The sequence below is a fragment of the Pteropus alecto genome, unplaced genomic scaffold (genome assembly GCF_000325575.1).
Source record: "Pteropus alecto unplaced genomic scaffold, ASM32557v1 scaffold34, whole genome shotgun sequence".
In the NCBI taxonomy this organism is placed as follows: domain Eukaryota; kingdom Metazoa; phylum Chordata; class Mammalia; order Chiroptera; family Pteropodidae; genus Pteropus; species Pteropus alecto.
Window position 1 is genome coordinate 2,283,235 of NW_006435763.1, and position 24,963 is coordinate 2,308,197.

The following is a 24,963-nucleotide window of genomic DNA, read 5'->3' on the forward strand; positions in this document are numbered from 1 at the left end:
GTGGGGTGCAGTGACCCTCCCACACAGTCCCCCGGGGTGAGTGACAGGCCAGTGTTCAGTCCTGCTCCAACTGGCCTTCCACTAACTCTCCAGATGGCCTGGGTCTCAGTCACAGCACCGGATCCCCAGGTGCTCTGGGCCTTTCTCATTGCCTATCAAAGAGCAAGTTGTTCTGGATCTGTCTGTTCTCTGTCTTGCTGTCTGTTTCTGTCTCTATTTTTTTATCGGTCTCTTAGTTTCTTCTTTGGTCTCTGTGTGCCTCTCTCTTTATCTCTCTGTCCACCGCTCTCTCCTGTTTCCCTTTGTTCCTCACTATCTGTCCTTTCTCAGTCTGCCTCTGTCTTTATCTCGGTCTCTCTGTCTCTCCTACTTCCTATGTGTGTGTTGGTCTCTGCCTCTCTGTCTCTCCCCATGCATGAGTCTCTCTCTGCAGACGTCTCACTGTCTCTTCCCTTCCCGTTATCTCTAGTTTCATAAACCTGTGCATCACTCGATGGCATGATAATTGCTCTTCATTGCAATTGTCTTGAAAAACTGAATATCCTTTTCATTTCCTCTTCATCGTCCAAGACTTTCGTGTTTTGCACGGGGTGTCTGTCGAGCGGCTTCTAGTAGAATCCAGTTCCATGAAAGCCTTTGCAGACTGTCCCCTCTTGTCCACTCCCCTCCTGAGCACTGGGCTAGTCCCTTCCGTGGCACTTCGTGCTCCAACCTTTGTCACTCTGTATTATTACTTTGTGTTAAATTTTTTTTTTTTCACCTGTTGACTGACGGCCTCCCTGAGACAGGGACTATGTGCTCATTTCCCTCTTCTCTGAGGCTGGCGCACATAGTCGCTCGTGGAGCACACGAGGTATGAATCTGACCATGCTCCTGTAGTAGCTATGGTAACACTGCGTTAGCCAAAGCGTTCTATCATCTGGAAAGGTGGCTTCCCAAGTCCTACTGGGTAGCAGAGACCTGCTGTTAGCCCTTGCTGTAAGCGGCTTGGCGTTTCCATGGGACACCTTCCCTCCGCTGCTGAAATGGCTGAGTTGGTAGGAGAGGAAGGCGGGTAATGTAAAATTCAGGGGCGAGAGGTGGGAAAAAACTCATTCTAAGTTTTGTAATATGGCTCACTTTGAAATAAAATGCTTCCTGGGTCTTTCTTTGTACCTTTGACACCTTCAGAGGGAGTGATCTTGTTTGAGGGCTGATGCTATTTTAGTACAGAAGCTTAATAAGAAATCTACTTTTCATCCGGATGGCACTTGCCGAATAGCTAATGATCAAGTGCCAGATCGTCTGTGGTGACACAGCAGCTCTAAACATCGCATGCAGGTTACAGGAGGCTTTTGAATTTGGCACTTTGGACATCTACCATCTTGAAGGAGATTCTTTTTTAAAATGCTACTTGAGAGAGGCTACTAAAATAATGTCTCACGTAGAGGCTTAGCTCAGAGGTATTAGTATTTGACACAAAGTCATCTGGAAAGATGCTTGCACAACCCACTTTAGACTTCTCGGTGCCAGGGAAGAAAAGCCCCTCTTTGGGCCCAGCCATGATTTTCCATCTGTGGGCAAACTCACCCAGTGACCACAGGCGCCTTGATGTTCAAGCAGCTGCTTCCTGCACCGCGGAGGGCTCCCAGGTCACAGGTCTTTCTTCCCGCACGTGCCCGTGTTCAGCTCCTGCTCTGGTTCATGCCTGGCCTGCTCATCGCCATGGGTTTTTGGGTGCCACCGGGGAGCTTTGAGGGGCTACAGTGTAGGGTTTGGGTGGGCAGAGCCTGGCTCCCCAAGGCTTATGGATGAAGAACTTTGAAAATACATTTCCGTTAAGATCAGAGTTTTGCGCCAGTTGCCTTAAAGCTGGTCCCACATTGATGTAAATGGGAAGCGTTTGCAAGGTCCCAAATCATCAAGGTGCTCCACACTTTGTGCTCCGCGGTGACCAGCTGTGGGTGAGGGAGGACTTTTCTGCACCTGCTTAGGCCGCCTTTGGTCGTTGCTTGTGTTTGGTGCGGTGGCTCATGCAGAGTGTGGGACACACTGTGGGGATGTGGCGACGCAGACAGGACGGACTCTGCCCTTCACAAGGTCAGAGATCAGAACACGTTTGGTGTGGCTCGCGTCTCTCTGGTTTGACTGCATTGTGACTTAGCTTTGAGACGGAGGTCCAGATATCGAAGCCAGGATTATGTGACAATCTTCTACCTCCGTTTTTCTGACCCTGCCTTCTCTAGCACGGCTTTGGGAACGCTTGGTGTGAGTTTGCTGCTCCAGGCCCACTGCCAGGACAGACGCTCTTGGATGTGCTCGGTGCTCACAGGCCCTGAATGCCCCTTTGCTTTGCCACCAAGTCCTCCCTGAAATGAGCTCGCCCTTCCTTCTTCCGTTCTCATCTGACCCAGGTGCTCAGTTTTGGATGAATCACAGTCTTGCGCTCATGTCACATGCTCATTATTGCCACAAACCAGGCCTGCTCTGTTTATTTGATATGTCAGCTCTGCTCTCTCTTTGCCCTCTGTGGAAGATGCTCCCAGCCCCACCTCCCTCAGGGAGCGACTTCAAGACCCCGGGTTGCTTGGCTCCTGACCCCTGGGTATTTCCTTGGCGTGCAGGTTCCTGTGACTGGAGCAACCTCATGGGACCTGTGTCGGCTGCTCTGGGATCGGACCTCTCTCCCAGGCGATCAGGCTGCAGCAGTGTCTTTGACTCATTTCCTTTGTGTCACCCTCTAAAAGTAGGCTCCCCCGGCCTCTTCCTCCTGTCCCCGCCCTGCCGTGTAAATCTTACCAAGACATATCCATCTAAATCCTAATCTAATTTATTCTATTTGTTAAATTAATATACACAGTATTTCTAAGGATTCATAATAACCACATGATTACACTTACAAAATTCATCTAAGTATAGGTACTTATAACTTAATTTAATGTTTCTTTCCCCATGATAATAGAATTCCCTTCTGATTAATCTTAGCTACGCCGCCAATTGCATATGACTTTCTACGTTCTTTTTCAAAGATTTCTTCCTATTTTTATAATTATAAAAAAGTTAAAGATGCATCTCTACTTCCTTCTCTCCACACCCATCATTAACTTAGGGCTGAGTTGGGAAGTGAGCAATTTTGAGTGGCATTTGACCATCAAAGGAATCTTACAGTTTGTGCTAGAAGCTTTCTTCATCTCCTTGAAGTAGATTTACATAATCTTCCAATAAAAATAAATGCTGTTTTGCTGTGTTTCATGGAGTTTGAGTCCTTTTCCAGCTAGTTTGTGGAATCCAGAGCCTGTTGTGTGTAGATTATGTTGCTGTCTCTTCCTAGAGACCAGCCGTTATGTGATTGGATTGGGACAGAGGCATCTTGGCAAAGAGAGCCCGGAGTAAGTTGCCCCAAACCAAACTATGGACTCCCTTCCCCTGTTCATTTGGGAATGACCTCTTCTTGAGAGATGGCATCCTGGAATTGCCCAGAAGGTATCTACGCCTTCTTGCCCCTGGGGTCTTTCAGAGCTAGTGCTCTGGTCTTGAGGGTAATGATTTTGTTGACCAGGGTTCAAATGGTGTTCGCTCAGATAGTCAAAAACTATGGGCCTTCTCCACATTCAAGTTTGTGGTTATGGTTTAAGATGAGACTGATGTGGCCAAGTCAGGCATCGGAGATCTGACTTGGCTTTTGATGAAGTCAGAAACATCAGGTCTCCTTAGATTTTTATTCATTTTCCGGAAAAGTGGCTTTTTTTCTTTTTGCTGTCCAGGAGTATCATCACCTCTGTCAGCATGAATGTGCGTGCCTCCGATGGGCATCGCCTCCTGCCCCGTTACAGTGAGGCTCACAGCCAGGTGTTGCTCCCAGTGCTTTGCGGCAGTGCAGAGACATTTTGGCTTTGTTTTAAAAGTAATCTGGTAGATGCTGAAGCAGGACCGGACTCTCTCCTTCTTCCTCACCTCTCGCTGTCGGCCCTTTGGCCGCAGAGTCCCGCCCCTTACCATTTGCTCTTGTTCTTCCTTCTGCTTGCAGTGTCTTATTTCTCTACCTTTTGGCTTTCAGGAGACATGCCTTAAATTTTTTCTAAATTACATAAATAATCGGAGAACATATTTTTGAAAGAAATAATAGGCAATCAAATAAAGTGCAAAGTACCAGCGTCTCTCTCCTAGTGATCCCTACCATGAAGAGTTTGGTGTATATCCTTCTAGATGATTTTGTGCATTTACATACAGAGGGGTATGTGTGTGTGTGTGTGTGTATATATATACACACACACACACACACACACACACACATATACACACACACACATACACACACTTACCTGTTATTAACATAAGTGGCATCATTTATACTACTCATCTGGTTGAGATTTGGCTTTCTTTGTGTGTTGGCTTTTCCTTCCTTCTTTCAGATCTTCCCCATCCTGCAAGGTCCAGCTCCTTCCTTAAGGAAGCCCTTAGGGGTCCTGTCAGTCTGAGTTGTTTTTGTTTTTAACTTCCTCTAATCTCTCCCTCTAGGCTGCCCATTTCGTCTACTTTTCCTACATTGTCCTTTTATTACTAATTAATTTGTTCTGTTGAACAAATTAATTTTCTCTGTCCCTAAGAAGTTTGTTGTCCAATGGAGGACACAGATACATAAACACATAATTGCAATGGAATGAGTATGACGAGGGTCTGGCAGACAGTAGGCTCTTGAAACGTATTTGTTGAATGAATGAACGAACGAAGAAGAAATCGAGTTTTGCCAGTATTGGGAATAATGATTGCACAATAAATAACTGCTGGGTTTGGTCACGGAAAGCTTCAAAGGGGAGATGTTTGACTTGGGTTTTCAAGGATGACTAGGAGTTGGTCAGGAAGATGGGCCTGGGAGGCAGGGAGATTGGCAGTGTGAATCAGCATGCTTTGTTCGTGGATATTATCGTCCACTAGTTTCACAGGTGTATATTTTGGCTTTTCCATCCCATAATGAAGTCCTTAAAAATGGGAGTGGCATTTACACTTCAGCTTACGACAACAGGTACCGTTGACTGAGTGCCTATCACGTACCGAATCCTTTCCCATGTCTTTTACATGTAGTAGCTATTCCGTGATGTAGGCACTCCTGTCTCCATTTTAGAGATGAGGAAACTAAGGCACAGTGAGATAGATAATGCCCCCAAGTCCTCATGACTCATAAGTGATGGAGCTGGTAAGTCTACTTTTTCAGTCTTCACGTCCTCATCTTTAAATGGGACTGGTGATGCCCACCAGAGAGCATTGTATGAGGTCTGAATTAAATGAGATAATGCTGCTAAACCATCCAAAGTAGGACGTCAAGTACCACCGTGTCATAACCTGAGTACAGTGGGGCCCCCTCCCCTGCTTTATTTTTCTCCATAGCATTTAACACCACTTGGTGTGGAGTTGTTTATTTGCTGTCTCTCCCATTGTCCATTTTATACTTGAATGTTTCCCAAGTGCCTGGTAGAGAGTATTAATTATTTATTGAATGAATGAATGAATGAATGAATGAATATTACTTCCCACTTCTCTCGCCATAGCATTCTCACTGGATGCCCAGAAAATACTAGATGAATCTGACTGTAACTAAACATTCTTTGTCAATTCTACAAACCAACAAGGGACCATGAATTTATTTGTCACAAGACGATCAAAGTTGTTGTTTTCATTTTTTATTTGCTGTCATGTGGAAGAAGCTATCATATGTCTCCTACCCTGATTTTCCTGATGTCTCAATTTAAATGGTTTCCAATTTGGGTATGAAATTACCCATCAGTCTACCCATCAGTCACGGAGAGACTGTGGCTGTCAGGACAAGCCAGAGCTTAATTGGAGAAGCTACTGGTGGAAGAACAAGGGCTAGAGAAGATTCGCCCCCTGTGCCCCGAGCCCCCTCTGCAGTATCACGTCCACCCTGGGACAGGGGTCCGAATCGTGCCCATCCCCCAAGATCCAGCGGGGATGACACCTTATTTATTCATTCACTGGATGCATATTGTCAGGTGCTGACCTGGGCACTGGCGATCAGAGAACAGGCCTTGGACTGTCTCCTGGACCCTTTTCCTCCCAGTGGTTTTAAAAGTAACCTGGTAGATGCTGAAGCAGGACCGGACTCTCTCCTTCTTCCTCACCTCTCGCTGTCGGCCCTTTGGCCGCAGAGTCCCGCCCCTTACCATTTGCTCTTGTTCTTCCTTCTGCTTGCAGTGTCTTATTTCTCTACCTTTTGGCTTTCAGGAGACATGCCTTAAATTTTTTCTAAATTACATAAATAATCGGAGAACATATTTTTGAAAGAAATAATAGGCAATCAAATAAAGTGCAAAGTACCAGCGTCTCTCTCCTAGTGATCCCTACCATGAAGAGTTTGGTGTATATCCTTCTAGATGATTTTGTGCATTTACATACAGAGGGGTATGTGTGTGTGTGTGTGTGTATATATATACACACACACACACACACACACACACACATATACACACACACACATACACACACTTACCTGTTATTAACATAAGTGGCATCATTTATACTACTCATCTGGTTGAGATTTGGCTTTCTTTGTGTGTTGGCTTTTCCTTCCTTCTTTCAGATCTTCCCCATCCTGCAAGGTCCAGCTCCTTCCTTAAGGAAGCCCTTAGGGGTCCTGTCAGTCTGAGTTGTTTTTGTTTTTAACTTCCTCTAATCTCTCCCTCTAGGCTGCCCATTTCGTCTACTTTTCCTACATTGTCCTTTTATTACTAATTAATTTGTTCTGTTGAACAAATTAATTTTCTCTGTCCCTAAGAAGTTTGTTGTCCAATGGAGGACACAGATACATAAACACATAATTGCAATGGAATGAGTATGACGAGGGTCTGGCAGACAGTAGGCTCTTGAAACGTATTTGTTGAATGAATGAACGAACGAAGAAGAAATCGAGTTTTGCCAGTATTGGGAATAATGATTGCACAATAAATAACTGCTGGGTTTGGTCACGGAAAGCTTCAAAGGGGAGATGTTTGACTTGGGTTTTCAAGGATGACTAGGAGTTGGTCAGGAAGATGGGCCTGGGAGGCAGGGAGATTGGCAGTGTGAATCAGCATGCTTTGTTCGTGGATATTATCGTCCACTAGTTTCACAGGTGTATATTTTGGCTTTTCCATCCCATAATGAAGTCCTTAAAAATGGGAGTGGCATTTACACTTCAGCTTACGACAACAGGTACCGTTGACTGAGTGCCTATCACGTACCGAATCCTTTCCCATGTCTTTTACATGTAGTAGCTATTCCGTGATGTAGGCACTCCTGTCTCCATTTTAGAGATGAGGAAACTAAGGCACAGTGAGATAGATAATGCCCCCAAGTCCTCATGACTCATAAGTGATGGAGCTGGTAAGTCTACTTTTTCAGTCTTCACGTCCTCATCTTTAAATGGGACTGGTGATGCCCACCAGAGAGCATTGTATGAGGTCTGAATTAAATGAGATAATGCTGCTAAACCATCCAAAGTAGGACGTCAAGTACCACCGTGTCATAACCTGAGTACAGTGGGGCCCCCTCCCCTGCTTTATTTTTCTCCATAGCATTTAACACCACTTGGTGTGGAGTTGTTTATTTGCTGTCTCTCCCATTGTCCATTTTATACTTGAATATTTCCCAAGTGCCTGGTAGAGAGTATTAAATATTTATTGAATGAATGAGTGAATGAATGAATGAATGAATGAATATTACTTCCCACTTCTCTCGCCATAGCATTCTCACTGGATGCCCAGAAAATACTAGATGAATCTGACTGTAACTAAACATTCTTTGTCAATTCTACAAACCAACAAGGGACCATGAATTTATTTGTCACAAGACGATCAAAGTTGTTGTTTTCATTTTTTATTTGCTGTCATGTGGAAGAAGCTATCATATGTCTCCTACCCTGATTTTCCTGATGTCTCAATTTAAATGGTTTCCAATTTGGGTATGAAATTACCCATCAGTCACGGAGAGACTGTGGCTGTCAGGACAAGCCAGAGCTTAATTGGAGAAGCTACTGGTGGAAGAACAAGGGCTAGAGAAGATTCGCCCCCTGTGCCCCGAGCCCCCTCTGCAGTATCACGTCCACCCTGGGACAGGGGTCCGAATCGTGCCCATCCCCCAAGATCCAGCGGGGATGACACCTTATTTATTCATTCACTGGATGCATATTGTCAGGTGCTGACCTGGGCACTGGCGATCAGAGAACAGGCCTTGGACTGTCTCCTGGACCCTTTTCCTCCCAGTGTCGGGGAGCAGACCCCATGTGAGCTGAGCTGTGATGCTGGAATCCAGGCCCTTGCCGGAGCTCGGAACCTCAAGCACCTGCTGCTTAGAATCTCTGTATTCTGGGGAGTCAAGCTGTGGGGCTCGTCCAGGGAGACGGGTCTGCCCAGTCCTCAGGTCTGTGCTTCCCGAGGTGGGAGGCGTGTCGCCTGGTAGGAGGCAGGGTGAGCCCCGGTGGTTCAGGAGTCGGGCGCTGAGAACGTGGACTCGCTGCTCGTGAGGACAAACTGTTCGTTTTCAGTTTCCTTCCAGCAGCACTGGTGCCATCTCCAGGCCGTGCTGGTGCGTATCCCGCGCTTCCAACTCCCCGACAAAGCCGGCGTGGGCTCAGGGTCAGGGTGCTGGTCGGCCACGGTACGGAGACACCTGGACACCAGGGCTCAACCCCAGACTAGCTGAAGGAGAAGCCCCAGACTGGGGCCTTGACAGCCCCAGTTGCCTCGGCTCATCCGACACAGCGGGGGGCGAGAACCGCTGACACTTAGAACTCAGTCAAGGAGCGTTTTCATTGCATCCCGTTTGCGTTCTATATATGGCAAGGGAAATTAGTTTTCTATGTGCTAGGGTGATCTTTTTAAGCACATACTGTAAGTAAAACGGTGAGTCGATCTGAGAAATAACGTTAGTAAACGGTAGTGCAAGTGGTACGTGAACGTAGCAGAACCGTGGTGGTGCGCCAGGGGGCGCTGCGGCCCGGGAAGTACGCCTCTGCAGTTTACCCCACGATCCAAGTTTTAGACCCGTTATTTTTGGCTCCACGTGCCACTTCCTTGTTACTTCACTGGCAAAGCAAGTCTCATGGACAGCTCTCACTGCAGGTGGGTGGGAAATGCAGTCTTTCCAGGCACCTGGACAAAGCAGAGTTATCTGCGGGCGACCCCGATGACTCCCACGGTGGGCAACCTGCTCCCCCCACCCCTGGGGTGGTTATGAGGAGTCAGTCAGAGGACACGGGCAGAGTTCTGGTGCTGGCACCTAGTTAGCACTCACCAAACCGTGGTGCTGGTGGTGGCTATGGTGGCCATGGCAACGATGCCGATTAGAGGCAGAGCTTCCCCGGGGCCCATAGTTTCCATTTCTTTGTCTTACTGACCCGTTCATTCAGTCCACATGTGTCATTCTCAGTCTCCTGAGTTCCAGGTACTGTGCTTTGAACTGGGAATCAGAGAAGTCTGATGTGATCTTGAGTCCTTAAACTGCTCACAGTCTCTCCTTGGTGCCAGGGGTATCCCCAGGGTATTCATTTTCAGGGCCCGGCCTGCCTAGGAAAACTTAAAGCATACAATAAAAGAAATGCCAGAGCTGGGAGGGATCATCATTTCCGTATCAGTTAGGATGCTTTCAATGGTAGAAACCCAGCCCATGCCAAACCGGCCTTAGCAAAGCAAAGAATTTGTTGCGTTGGATAACTGTGAAATTCAGAGCTAGGTGAGCAGTGATGCTGGGCTGCTCATCCTCCCAGTCATTGGGGAAGAACGAGCCTGTCCCACCTTGCCAGCAAAATCCCCAAGGTTCACTCTGATCGAACCAGCTTCATTAGTTTACTAACCAGTCTTGAACCAGTCACTGTGGCCACAAAAACAGGATATGCTGATTGGCCCGAGTTATTTTGTGCCCACCTATGGATCAGGTGTGAGGTTCAGGCGACACAAATCCTTTGTTAGGGTGATTTCCCAGGAGGGAGATGTATGCCAGGCAGGAAACAGCCACAGTCCACCCCTTTATCCTGCCCCTTCCTTTCCTCAGGTAAGACGTGGAAGCTCAGAGCAGGGAAGTGATTTGCCCGATGCCACTCAGTATGTTGGAAACAGATGACCAGGCCGTGGGTCTGGGACTGTTCCCTTTTGTGCCTTTGATAGTTCCAGACACATCTCAAAGTCATCACTTTCAAAGGGGTTGGGGAAACATTGCACTTTGGGAGATAATTATAAAATGGATGTTAAATTGAGTTATACCTGTCATCTTTAATTAGCAAAACTCATCATTTATTGCTTATTGATAAAAGACAGATGGAAAATTAGGCAGCTCTCTCCTTGGCAGGACAGCTTCTGTCTGATCTCGGGGAAATGGTTTGGCATTCTAATTGAGAATGTTGGTGACTGGCTTCCTAAATCATCAATGCCAGTGATTAGCTGGTTGTGGGAGGCACTAGTGTATGTGTGTGTGTGTGTGTGTGGCAGAGGGCGGGGTGGTGGGGTAGGGCTGTTAATATCTACGGCGAGTATTTTTGGGAGGTACTATTACTTCCAGTCTTCAGGATTGAACCTCACAGAACAAGTTGTCCAGGCGGTGGGTTCTGCAGTATGTGCTTGAGGACGGAGAGCTCAGCTCCAAGAATGCTTTCTCATTTTCTGCCATCAAAACTATAATGTTTTAGTTTTACACAGTGGAACTCCTAGGGCTAATTAACTGCCTGTTACCCCCAACTCACCCACCTGGCGTCTCCAAGAGCTGACAGCATAGTGGATCGGGCTGGGAGAGTGAATTTAGAAAGTGATTTGTACCTCCGTTCATCATGTTCCTCATGCAAGAACATGTCCTCTGGCCACCCCTACCCCAGCCTCCTGTAATGGCCGTCCCTGCCCGTGAGTAATGTTCCGACCCAGCCTTATCCATTCCTGCACAAGAGCACCTCGTCTGTGTCCTCATAGGGACACAGTGCACCGGACTCTGTTTCCATTCTTTCACTTAATCCATGACATGACAAGTCCAGAGGGAAGTGATATTTCTAGGCTTTATAACTGAGAGGGAGGCTCGGAGAAGTCAGGTGCCTTGGCTGGGATGGCGGAGTCAGAGGGCAGGCCTAGCTGGACCCATCTGGCACCAAGGCCATGCTCCCTCAGGAGGGCGTTCTAGCCAGCACAGACTCGGCCCACACTGCCCGGTTGTGCTCCTGGCTCTGTACTTACAACCTGTGCCCTTGAGCAGGTTAAGTCAACTGTCTGGGTCTCAGTTTTCCCATCTGTGAAGTGAGGGTGATCATAGTGTCAGTGACCGCTTCGGATGATGATGTGTATAAAATGCATAACACAGGGCCTAGCACTGAGCAAGAGGTCAAGAAATGTAGCAAACACATACTCCTCGCAGTTCTGGAGCCTCGAGTTCGAAATCGAGGTGTCAGTCCCGGCAGGGCCGTGCTCCCTCTGGCTCTGGGGGAGGGGCCTTCCGTGGCTCTTGCGGCTCCTGGCGGGTCCTGGCGTTCCTTGGCTCGTGGCCACATCATCCCAGTCTCTGCCTCTGTCTTCACACGCCGCCGCCTCCTGTGTCTCTCCTCTGTGTGTCTCTTATAAGGACACTTGTCATTGGATTTAGGGCCCACTTAGATAATCCAGGATGATCTCATCCCTAGATCCTTAACTTAAGTACATCTGCAAAGATCGTTTTCCCAAATAAGGTCACACTTACAGGTTCCAGGGCTTTGCGTTTGGGCATACCATTTTGTGGGTACCAGTTAACCCACTGCAGCTGCTATTATTACAAATATATTTTTTGCAAGGCACAATACGTGAATACATTCTCAATGCAGACATTCAGACATTAAGTTAAAATCTCTTTGCTATCACCCTCAATTTCATTCCCCTCCCTAGAGATAACCATCCGGATGTTTCTGTTCATATAGAAAGGTACATGTCACCGTGGATTGTTACCCTGTGGCCAGGTACCAGGATAGGTGATGGACATTCCGAGTTAAGGCACAGCCTGGTGCTCAGTCAACTTCTGAGGAAGTAGGAAGTGATCGATGACCTCCATGCATATAGGGGGACCTTTAATAGACACATACAAAATGCTATGGAAGCGTTCGGCTCTCCTTGCAAGGTGGGACATCAGGTTCAAAAGGCTTTACTCAGTGAGGGCCATCTGAGCCTCATAGGGTTTGAAAGATGCAAACCTTGAAAGGTACATGTCCAGGGAATTGTGTAAGGAAGGAACCTGGAATGGATGTGGGCACGCCCGTGGCAGAAAGTGGAACTCGATGTCTACTTCCTGAAGGATGCTGCTGAGGGCTGTCATACTCCAGGAGCTGGAGCCGTGGTTTGCTGACCCCCGGTGGGGAAGCGTGGGGTGGGGCTTACCGGGCTTAGGGGCTGGGAAGCCTCAATCTCCGCCCTGGTAGATTTTCCCCAGTGACACACCTTCCCTTGCAAGCTCACGAAGGGCTGTTCTGTTTGCAAGAAGACAGCATTTGGGGTGACAGCCAGGGCAGGTACCTTCTATTGTCCTCTTAGTCCGATGTCTCCAGCAGCTCAACCCAGATAAAGCAAAGCCACTCCCGTTTGCCATAATAAGCGCGTCAGACCTGCCGCGTGAACCTTCTCCACGCTCCTAATGCTCGTGGGTGCTGCCGATGGGCCCCGGCTACTTTCTGAGTGGCAGGTCCTGCTGTGCTCGTGGTGTTTTTAAGGAAATCCTACATTCACTCTCAGTTATCCCACAGTCGTAGCGACAGAGGGTTTGGATTCTCGAGTTTGCACAACTCTGCATTTCTTTGGCATCTTCTGGTGGCTGCGTGCCTCAGTTTCTCTGGTTGTTCATTGGGAGTGAAGAGTGAAAGGAGAGCAAATGAGGCCGTCTGTTCAGCGTTCTCTAAACCTTCTCATTTAAATAAACCGTGGGTGCGCAACCCTAAGAGAAGCTCTTCCTTCGAAACGCGATACAGGAAGCGGATCAGAGTGGACCCTGCTCTGGTCGAAGAGTGGGGGTGGGGCTGGGGTTGTTACATTTATTTTTCGGAAGGGTAACAACTCATGTACGTGATAAAAGCTTATAAAGTATAAAGTTTTACAGTAAAAATAAACCTTCCTCTTGCCTCTGACCCTCGCTTCTCACTGCCCTTCCCTCAAAGCCGTCCACAGTTGGCAGTTTCTTGTGTGTTTTCAGAAGTGATTAATGCGATCCAAGCTCATAGGCACATCTGTCTCCCAACTCGGTAGGGAAAATAGTAGCTTGCCTGACATGCTGTTTTGTGTCTTGCTTCCGTCACTTGACGTTATGTCTGAGAGATCAGTCCCTATTAGCAGCAGAGATCTACGCTACGCCTTCAGTAGTTGTACAGTCTGGCTCTGGCTGTGGCGATATTTTACATAACCATTTCATTACTGTTTCCAGACTTTTATTGCCTTAAGTGGTGTTGCGGTAAAAGTCCCTGTATACATGTCTTTGTGCGTGTGTCGTCCATGTGTCTTAAATACTTGGAGAGAAACTAGATGTTCACCTTAGTAAATGAGTAGATTAGATATTTCTCATACCCCTTCCCTCCTCCAACCGTCCATCCACCCGTCTGTCCATTTGTGCATCTGTATATCTTTCCATCCAGTGGGAACATTCATCGAACAATCACTATGTGCCTGATACTGTCTTGAGCTCTGAGAATATTGTCCTCAAGACTCTCATAGTCTTTTGAGAAAAACAGACACATCAAAAACTAATTCACAGTCCTGCGATAGTCTGCATTTATGCAAGCTTTGGGTTACCCAGAGGATGGAACAAAAACCTCTTTAAAACTCTCATTTGCAAGTTCTTTACTCCCAGCAGAGAGTCTCAGACCTCAGCTGATTTTTTAAATCACATGCGGCTCGGATACCTCTAACTGTATGTTTTTAAAACACAAGAACAAATTAACAAAAACAGATGAACTCAGAGCCCTGGAAGTGGTCCTCCCGAAGCTGGCTGCCCCCTGGAGGCGAGAAAAGCCAAAGCCTCGTTGATGCTCAGAGCCCCAGGCCTGGGCCTGTCCGTCCTCCGGCTTGGCCAACCAGGCTGCAAGACAGGGCCGTGTCAGTCCACGTTTCGTTCCTTGTGAAACATGAGATGAGAAAGCAGGGGTGTTGTTGCGACGGGAAGTGGTGGTTTTTGGCAGTGCAAAATGAGAGCTAATTGCTTAAGGGAAGGCTATTCGAAAAGAGAGACGAGTGAGAAAGTGACTCCGGGAAACATAAGTTATGGTGTCATTTCATGATCGGGACAGAGATTTGCTGGCCTGTATTGTCTGCCTGTTGCCTTTTCTCTTGAGCAGTGAATCCGAGAGCCCTGTAATTAGAAGAGGGAGAACGCGATTCTCTGCCTTTGCTTCCTGTCATCGCCAAACTAATTTACCCATCTCATGTGCAAGGGTTGCGAATTTGCTACAAAGCAGTTTAAAAGTGGGTTGACATTTCAGTGTGGAAATGTAGCTTGCATTATCATTCATTCATGAATTCAGCCACAGATATTAATTCAGTGCCCACAGCGGGCCAGGTCCTAGGCGAGCGAGCTGCTGTGTGTCACGGTGCATGAGCGCCTATAGAGAAGCTGCAGTCGAGATCGCAAGGAGGGGACCAATTCACAGGTGACCCCGAATGGAGTAATTGCCAGCAGAGCAACGCAAACGGTTGAGGGTGGCAGTAGAGGGCCTGTTTAGTCTTTGTCATCAAGGAAGGCATCTTTTAGCTGGGTCTTAGAGGAAGAGAAAAGAGCCAGCCATGCAAAGAGGTTCGGGCAGGAGGGGAAGGGAACGTGGCTTGCTTCCCAGCATTTGACGATTAAATGAGAGAATACATCAGCACGTAGTAGGTGTTCAGCACACAGTTGACCTCACCTCCCCAGCCCCCACCTTTGTTGGTTCTTTCCAATAGGACAGGTAGAGACTGGTTGTCATGGGGCAGGCGAGGAAGAAACCAAGGTCAGCTGAAGCCTCCGTAGAGACTTCTCTACGGAGCAGTGGAAGCCTGAGATCGGAGCTCAGAATATCCGAGTTTCCATTTGTCCCTGAGACCTTGTGGATTTGACTCAAGAGTCTGGATACACATTTGACTTGTGTATCCAGAGATGGAAAAGGACCTGTGGCTCCCAGGGGAGGAGGCCAGCCATCTTGGACTGGGCCACGTCTGTGGCTTGGCAAGTGACTTCTCTAAGGAGCAGTGGAAGCCTGAGATCGGAGCTCAGAATATCCGAGTTTCCATTTGTCCCTGAGACCTTGTGGATTTGACTCAAGAGTCTGGATACACATTTGACTTGTGTATCCAGAGATGGAAAAGGACCTGTGGCTCCCAGGGGAGGAAACCAGCCATCTTGGACTGGGCCACGTCTGTGGCTTGGCTTCCAGGCCTGGTGCCCACCAAACACCCTGCGGTGACACAGAAAACAGGCATTAAGAAGGGCTTAGGATTTCAGACCCAGATGTGGGACCTGCGCACACCTGCTCTCGAGTCCTCCCAGACTTTCTTCCCCCATCGGAGGTCTCTACACCGGTTGAGGTTCTTCACTGCATGTCTGGGTCACCTTATCCCCTGGGCTCCGCGGTGTGCAGGTGCAAAATGCAAAGAATGGGGACTCAGCAGTGGGAAGCAGTGTAGCCGAGTGGTGACCCGGACCACCTGCATTTAATCCTACCTTGGTCACTTACTAGCTGAATGACCTCAGGGAAGTTGCCTTTCGGGCTGTCTGTTGCTATATGTCAAACCACCCCAAAACCCAGTGGCTTAAAAAACACATTCACTTCCTTATCCGCCTTTCCCTGCATGCATGTCCTGCCACCTGGCCTCCCAGACCACAGGCCAGGTGTGAGCCGCGGTGTCAGGGAGAAGTGAATGAAGATGACCAGGCTGCCCATCACTCGTTTATGCCCCACGAGGAGGGTAAATCAGAGAGCAGGCGGCGTCCCAGAGCTGCATCCTCCACATTCCCTGGGGCTTCAGGAGGTCACGAGGGATGTTTGTGGCCAGTATCAAAAGAAAGTTGATTTTTCTTATAAAGTACTCTCTGCTCCACACTTCTTTTACCACCAGATTATGAAGTAAAACCAGCTTTCTGGATGATTTCTGTAAAACCCAGATGCTATGTAGTACCATTCTGCATGACAGCATAAAAAGACAAAATTTTCAGATGTTTAATAAGTCCGGCCATCAGTTATCATCATGCATTTGCAGTGGAGCCTGGCTTGATTTTCAAGATACATTCTTCAGAGGTCAGAAAGTTCACAGATTCTTTTGCCAGACAGGCTCCCCGGAACTCATGACACATAAATGTCTCCTGGCTAGCTGATCCCAGTAATACCACGTAATTAGAAAAAAAATCTCTTAAGTTGGAAGGATTTAGTAACCCCAGCTATTTCTATCCACTGTCCAAAAGGTTCCCTAAATATCAGCATCTTGAGGAAAAATGGATCTGTCAGGAAAATGCCTCCTTCTAAGAGGCAATCATTTCTGAAGACGCTCCTTGTTCTTAATCGTGGTAAAGCAGTGTCCATCCTTAAAAACCCTACCTTATGATCCGCTTTGGTCCTTCTGGTCACCCTCTGCTTCTGCTTGGTGGGGCAGCCACAGAAGCTTCCTTCTTGAGAATGAGGGTCTCTGGGTACGAGCTCTGTTCCCTTCAGTCTGAAATGAGGCCACGTGCCAAGGCAGTGTGATGACGGGCATAATGCTGCAGCTGGTGTCCTCAGGGTCCGTGTCCCTCCTCCGATCTGCTTACCCGATTCTCACATTATTCCAGGAGAGATGCAGCTGCTGAGGGGGAAGCTCAGAGGAGAGGAAAGGCCGGGAGCCGTCCTGCAACCCTGCCAGAGAAGGCGCTAGAACCCTGGCCTTTTTCACAGGGTTCCACGAGAAAGCGCCGGGGGAGAGTGATGTCTCGGAGGTGATGAACCCCCAGAGCCCTCCTTCACCCTCCTCCATGCCTGATGCATGAAAGCGTTTGAAAGCAAACCTCTCCCATCCGCTTTCTGCATTCTGGCAAAATGCAGTGGGGGAGGGGTTTGAAAAATATATTATTTACTTTACATAGTAATACAATACACAATACACAATGCGTACCTGTGTGTGGTTACATGATGAATGCATCTTCACTGTAGAAAGTCCAGAAAAGTTCACGCATACAACCCCGGCTCATCTGACTTCTGTCTGGGAACTCATTCCCACTCTCATCTCTCAGATCGATTTCATTCTAAGCTTGCAGATACGCGGGCCTCGTAAGTTCTCTTTAGGAAGCACACTGGGCATGTGCAGTCCCTAGCTGCTTTTTATAAAACAGACCAGGAGGTTTTTTTCTATGCCATCGAAATTTTATCAAAAGCACCCTTTTGGTGGGATTATACATTTTTACTTAAACTTTTGGATGGTAGTACATTATTTTAAACTCCAGTGATTTAAAAAGGTGTTCATTGTATAGCCTCACTGCCAGCGCCATGCACCAGCTACCCGGCCCCGGCGCCCACAGGCTGCTCCTTCGATTGGTGTCTTGAGTTTCACCGCTCTTGACTCTTGATGCAGAAACAAACAAATACAGCTCGGAATTCTTAATGCTCTGTCTTTGCAGCGTGTCGGACCCACTGACTGCACCCTGCTTTTGCGTTCTCTTGATGATCCATCTGTCTCAGAGATCTTTTCGAAACAGCACATGCTAGCTCGTTCTTCAAAAGCATGTTTAAATTTTTTTTAAAGCAGTTCATTCAAAAGATGCCTTTTTCTTTTTAATCTTACAGAAAGATAACAAATGAAAAATAAGCCGCCTTTTCTCCTCGGTCCCCTCTTAATCTATTTTCAGCGATAGCCACTTTTACTATTTTCTTACGTACTTTTCCAGAATTGTTTTTATGTTTGCACCCTCATGAGTGTGTGTGCCCCATTGTTTAACTCGGCCATCTCATGTGGACACGCCATAATTTTTTGAATTATTCCTCTGTAATTGGACCTTTAGGTTGTTTGTATTTTTCTTTTTTCTTTTTTTTTTTTTTTTACTTGTCTGAGCAATGGAAAGAGGATTGATCTTCCATGTAATGTTGATGTCTTTGGTTGTTTCTTGTAGATAAATTCTGGAAAGTGAGCTTTCTGGGTCAGAGGATGTGGATGTTTTTAGGAATGAGGCCAGTTTCTCCTTGGGTTGGAAGGACTATCCCAACAGCAGCTTCTTACCAAAGTCTGCTGCCTGGAGCCCAGTTTAATTGCTTAGCTCCGCACGTCTGTAACCCACTCAGGTTGGGTGCCTCTCCCTCTGGGCTGCCATATCCGAGGTGAGAGATACCCGCTGGGTTAGCAGGACAGATTGACGTCTGGTGTCAAGGATAACAGAACATACTGCTCTTATTTTTCAGTAATTGCCATATTATTATAGTGCATGAGTCAGTTACTGAGAACTTTCTACCTGCCGGGCACTGTTTTGCATACTCTATAGGTATTAACTCATTTTGTCCTCAGAATAACCCCGTGACTATTACTTCCGCTTGTGCCCACTTTACAGATTAGGTCAGCGTGACACAGAGAAGTCAGGGAGAAGTGGAGCTGAGCTCCGATCCTGGGCCATTTGGCCCCAGAGCACAGGCTCCTAAGTCGCTGGATTCTCCTGCCTCCAAAGAGAACCCACTGTTTCTTTAAGGCGTACCTCCTAGGGCCCCCTAACCCTCTGTGAGGGCAGAACTTCTTCGTGTCTCACCTCCTTACACCATTTAGCTGGCTTTCCTCTGGGAGAATTTGTAGCAGAAAAGCCTTTGAGGGCGGACAGATCGGGATTCGTGTCACTGCCTACATGTGTGACCACGGGCATCGTTTACAGCCTCCCTGAGCCTCACCCTCCTCATCTGTGAAGTGGGTAGGGGGTGGATAGCACCCACCCCTGGGATTGTTCTCCAGGCTGATGAAGATCGTGGATAACACGAAACCTCAGAAATAAATGCTCTCTTCCCCACGCTACTCCGCACCCTCTCTTCCACCTGGTTCCTCTTAGTTTTGATCCACATTCTGCAATTCTAGCTGGTTCAGATTCCATCAGCTCACAACAGGAAACTGACTCCCTGGGCGTGATAATATCCTCACCGTTTATTGAGCATCAACTAGTGCCGGCCATTTCGCTGTCTGTTTTATGTAACAACTGCCACCACGCCAGGCAGTTGAGTTTCTTTCACCCGTCATGTTCTCAAGGGGCTCTTGTGAGTCAAAGAGGAACTGTGTCATGCTGCCTTAAATTGCACAAACGTTGCGGGGTGGGGTGGGAGGGTGGAGCCCGCGGGGCAGGCACCAGCCTTTCGTGTTTACACGCTGGGTGCGTCTGGGCGTGTGATGTTTATCTTGGCGACAATGGATATTTTTCCACTGCATGTTTGATGTCTTGCATCTCAGACCCTAACTAGGCCTTTGTAGCTCCAACATGACAAGCTTTTACACGCCTGCGATGACCTCGGTAGGATCAACGGTCCTTTTTCCGGAAAGATAATTGAGCTCTCATGGTGGCGTGTTTTTATTCCTGTAACACCCTCTCTAGCCACCCTTCCACGAAATCTCTTATCGTTTTCCAGTAACTGCTTTTTCACCTCATTCTGAGCAAGAAGTGTTCAGGGATCCTTGAGAGAGGCAGGATTCTCTCGGGATTATGCAAACCGTGGTAACCATGATGCGTTTTCTCTCTCCTTGCCCCCGCTCCCGATGGCAGGTGCCTGGAGACTTGAGTCAAACATCTGAAGATCAGAGTTTGTCGGATTTTGAAATGTAAGTCCACAGCATCCGCTCGTGAGGGGCACTTCGGGACTAGGACTCTGCTGTGTGGCTTGTGTCCCAGAAGGACCACAGTAGAAGCAGAGACCGCTGTTTGAGTCCACACAGGCCGGTTTGGTTATTGTACAGGTGGGGCCCGGCTCGCCTGCAGCCCGAGTCTGGCCTTCCGTTGTGTTTTCCATTGGGTACCAAAAAGGTATTTTTTTGGCCAACATTTAAGAGCTGGAAGATATCACATAAAAATGTAAATTTCTCTGTTTTCCTTCAAAGAAGATGCACATCCCTGTCAGGCTACAGTCAGAGCTGAGCAGCAGCTGCCTCCTTCATGTGGGGAGTGCCCTGCAGCTGCCACAGTCCCCGCTTCTCCCTATCGCCCAACTCAGGCCCGCGCCACCCATTTTATTGTCTGCGTGGCTCCTGTAGGAATTCGAGTGGACAGTCCCTGGGTTGTTGGAAACAACGGTAGTTCAGTCCATAGGTCTGATTTCCGACTGGATTTAATTCTGTCTGGTGCCTCTGCTGAGGAGTTTAGTTGGCCTTCAGACTGGCTGTCTCTGACCAGGTTGCCATGATGTTTGGACAGATGATCCCCTTGGGATGGTAGAGCGGAGTGAGTCCTGGGCTGCCGTGCAGACCCCCCTCCTCTCTCATTCTGTCGTGCTGAGTGGAAGAAGGCTCAGCCTCCGAGAGAGAGCGTCATCTGGGAGAAGCCTGCTTCCAGGGAGAGAGGGCAGGACATCAGAAAGAGCGTTTCGTCAGAGCCAGTCTGGCCTATGTTGAAGTCTCAGCTACAGGACTCACATAGGTGTGACCTTGGGCAAGTCACTTAACCTCCCTGGGCCTGAGTTTCTTCTCACAAGACAAAAGTCATGATACCAGCCTTGCAGGCGTGTGGTGGCTATAGGAGTGAGATCATAAAAACACGGAGGGCATTAAGAGGCCCTCAGTGGTCGGGTGGCTGCAGTGGAACTGGAGGTGGCACTTGGGTTGGTAGGATGAGGAGGCTGACGTGGTTAAGAAGTGAAGGATGGAAATCAAAAGTGAGTTTGCCTCCCATGGGCCAGAGAGTCAGGGGAGTGCAGCCCGAGGAGGATAATGGAATGTCAGCCTGGTCGAGGGCCAGGTGGGGACACGCTAGGAAGAGACGTGAAAGCTGGCCAGGGACAAGTCAGCTGCGACCAGAAGGGACTCATTATTAAAGAATTTATCAGGCACGTAGTGCACGTGGTGTCATGCCAGGTCCCTCATGGAGGAGGTGAGTACGCCACAGCCCCTGCCCTCAAGCAGCCTCTGCCTGGTCCAGTCGCATCATCTCTTTCATGGAGATTCGCAGCCTCACCCACTGGTTTCCTCATCTCTACTAAAGCTGGAAGGAGATGCTATTTCCCTCTCTTAAGATGGAGACCCAACTCCTCTGTGTAGCTTACAGAGAAGGCCCTTGCTAACCTCCCGTCTCCACCCTGCACACTAGTCACCCAGGCTGACTTGACTGCTCGAGCTCACTTGGCCTTCCCCACTCAGGATCGTTACTTTGTTCCTTAACTCACACAAACACGGCATTTTCTCTGTGCCAGGCATTGTGCTAACTTACTCAGTCCCTGCAACCGCCCTCTGATGTGGATGTCATCTACAGGTGACAGGTTTGAGCCAGGATTTGGACCCAGGCAGTCTTGACCTAGACTCCGTGCCCTTCACAGATGTTAACCCCCTGCCAGAGTACCTTCCCCAGCTTCAGACTCCCCTCCCCAGCTCGGCTGAGTCTCAGCATTCCTAAAAGTCCAAACATTGCTTCGTCAAAGAAGCCCCCTGGCATTCACTTGTTAGAGCCAGTATTCTTTGGTGGCACCTGTGACAGTGGCAATTAAATAATTTATTTAATAAAATCATATAACAATTATAAACATATATGTACCTAACAACAGAGCTCCAAAACATATGATGTAAACATTGACAGAAATGAAGGGAAAAAATAGATAGTTCTACAATAATAGTTGGAGACTTTAGTACCCCACTTTCAATGATGGAAAGAACAACTAGAGAAGATGATCAGTAAGGAAAGAGTTAGATCTAATGGATACATATAGAACACTCTGCCAAATAACAACAGAATACACATTCTTCTCAAGCGCACAGAGACCATTCTCTAGGATAGGTCATATGTTAGGCCACAAAACAAATCTCAGTAAATCTGAAAAGATGGAAGTCGAACAAAGTATCTTCTTTGACCACAGTGGACTACTAATTTTTATGGGGCTTTGTCTCTCTCCCATGTTAAACTGCACAATCCATGAGGGCAGGGACTATATCTGCTTTCTTCATTGCTCTATCTCCAGTACCTGGAATAGTATCTGGCACATAGTAGGTTCTCATGAGTGAACAAACAAAAGAATGAGCAGGTGAACTGGTATCTAGGAGGGCGATGGCCGTGTAAACAACCAATTGTAATACCGTGTGGTAGATGCTCTGAAAAGGAGGAACTCCTAACCCATCTGGGGTGACCTCACTGTAACTATGGGAGATTGCCCAGCCCTGGTTAATCCAGGAAGGTTAATGTAAACCGGAGTGTTCGATATACTTCTGCGCCCCTCCCCCCACTGACGGAAACAAAAGGAGAACACTCTGGGCCTTAGAACACTCTGGAGACATTTATAAGAATATCGTTAGATAGACAAACCAATTTGGTGGCTTGGAATTGCAGTTTGTACTTGGAGCCCTGGAGAGGTGGTCGTTGGGCTTGTTTTGCCCTGTTAAGGAGGTGAGCATCTCGGCTTGGAGCTGAGGAGAAATGCTGCTTCGAGACAGGATCATGTCTTTGTGAAAACAAAATGCTCTTTTCTGTAAAGGTTGTGAGACTCCTGAGTCATGGAATCTTCCATCATCAATGGCTCATGCCGAGTTTCAAGCACAGGAGGCTGGCGGATTTTCGTGAGCTGCTCTTTAGAGAGAAGGGGAGCTTAGGAAAAAGCATTTAGCCCTGGAACAGCTCCAGGCAGAGGCAAGGCCTGGAACCTCCCAGCCCTTCCACAACTGCACTGTGCTGTTTCGAATGCTGTTGTGATTGATCTTGAAGCTTCAGAACAGCTAACTTATCAGCTCCTCGTGGTCCGGACCCAGCCTGTCGGAATTACAGTGGAGGTGGTGGGCGTGCATACCCAGGGACTCACAAGTGAAGTTTAAAGTCATCGCAGGAGGCAAAACTGTCATGTAACCAAAATAACCCTTGAAAATTCCTTAAATAGCCTACGAAGATTAACTGAGATAATATAGATAAAAGCATGGAGCCATAAGTTGTTAGGTACTTGGTAAATGATTTTTACCATACACATTGTTTGTAGCCATACACATTGTTTGTAGAGAAGTCAAAAGAGAGGTATTTGCACCTGGCTTCCTGGTATCCCCTGTCACCACCCCTACCCCCCCACCCAATAGCTGTTGCTTGCGGAGCCATGGCTGTTGGTCTCCTGAGCTCTTTGATGGAGTCTGTTCTTAAAATGGGGGCCAGGGTCTAAAGTGGGTACAATGAGGAGGCAGTACGACTCCTCTGGGTGCTCCAGAGACCCAGTGGGCGTTACCGCGTAGGACCCTCCAGTCTCATCAGGGGCTTCTGGTTGTCAGCCCCTTCTTCAGATGAGGAAACTGAGGTTCAGATAAATTATGAGCCATGGTCACTCACAACTGAAGTTGCAGCTCTATCTCATTCCAGAATACAAACTGCATATATAAATTAAAAAAAATATATATATATATGTGTGTGTGTGTATATGTTGTGTGTATTTTAACCTAAGTCCTTTTAAAATAAACTTGGGGACAAAGTAATGAGACTTAAACTGGTCCTTTAGCTTACTATTAAGTATAATAGATATTGTCATAGATTGTTTGTGCATGATGCCTCTTAGAAGAGAAGATACTTTCCTTCTTTTTTTCCCTAAATTGAATTGACTACTTTTGATCTTTCCTTTGGTCAGATCGAACCGGGCGCTGATCAACGTCTGGATCCCATCCGTGTTTCTCCGGGGCAAAGCCACAAATGCATTCCACGTGTATCAGGTAAGTGCCTGGTTCTCAGTTAGACATCACTACTGGGGTGGAACCAGCACACGTCCATTGTGCTCTGGTGCTTTTGCCTCTCGGCGATGGAGAGCTGGTGCTGTACGCAGGAGGCCAGCATTCCGCGGCTCATCCTCGGCTCAGCCCTGCACCCGCCCCCCCCCACCCCCAGGAAGCCCTCTTTCCTCAGGCAGGCAGGAGGGAGTAGGGCGGAGCTTCCATGTGCGTGCCAGGCCTCTCGCTGTGGCCGTGACCCCTCAGCTCAGACTCCTTGAGCAGAAGTGATGTTGGTCGACCGGTGTTTGCAACTGAAAAGTCTAGGCATAGGTCTGGCCTCAGGCGCGATTGGACCACCCGCCCCCCCACCCCCAGGAAGCCGTCTTTCCTCAGGCAGACAGGAGGGAGTAGGGCGGAGCTTCCATGTGCGTGCCAGGCCTCTCGCTGTGGCCGTGACCCCTCAGCTCAGACTCCTTGAGCAGAAGTGATGTTGGTCGACCGGTGTTTGCAACTGAAAAGTCTAGGCATAGGTCTGGCCTCAGGCGCGATTGGACCTGTGTTCAGGAACCTTCTGCCATTCCCTGTTTCCTCTGCCGAGGCATCCCTTTCAGGCTGGCGCTCTCTGTGGGTTGATGAGATGGCTCCCAGCAGTGCCTGACCCTGGGCCTGTCAGGGTGGTTTCAGCCAAGTCCTGGACGTCTCTCCTGGGTCTATCTTGGATCATGAGCCCGTTGCTAAACCTCAGGGTTGGGTGATGGACTTCTGTGATTGGCCAGGTTCGGGTCACATAACACCCTCCTCCCCCCACTCTGCGCACTAGGATTGGAGTTGACCTTATCTGACCACGTGTCCAAGAGACGGGAGAGGTGGCTCCCCAAATGAAAACAAGGCTACTCTTTTCCAAAGGGGGCAACGAGTAGTTGACAAGAAAAACTGCGGACAGTTTTTCTACCTTCCTCTGGCCACCCCCTGGTTGGGGATCCAGTGTCTGGGACCGTGGGACCTTTGCTTTGGAGGTGATTCTGCTCCATCACCTGGGACCCCAGTTTTCCATCTTCTCTCTGATTTTCTGATGCCTCTTCCAGCCCTGCCTACTACCCTCTTGTCTTCTTTTTCTCCTTTTCTTACCTTGGATCCTAATTTCCAGCGTCGGTGTTCCCTATCCTGGGACTGTTTTGATTACAGC

The 24,963-nt window shown here is 48.2% G+C and overlaps 1 protein-coding gene across 1 annotated transcript in view; it reads left to right on the forward strand.

Annotated features, from left to right (window-relative positions):
* Window positions 1–24,963, forward strand: part of SNX29 (sorting nexin 29) — a 443,554-nt gene that overhangs the window by 278,155 nt on the left and 140,436 nt on the right. The window contains exons 18-19 of the mRNA XM_025046099.1: window positions 19,672–19,727; window positions 23,699–23,780. Of these exons, the coding sequence (XP_024901867.1) occupies window positions 19,672–19,727; window positions 23,699–23,780 (138 nt within the window). The remainder of the gene's footprint in view (window positions 1–19,671; window positions 19,728–23,698; window positions 23,781–24,963) is intronic.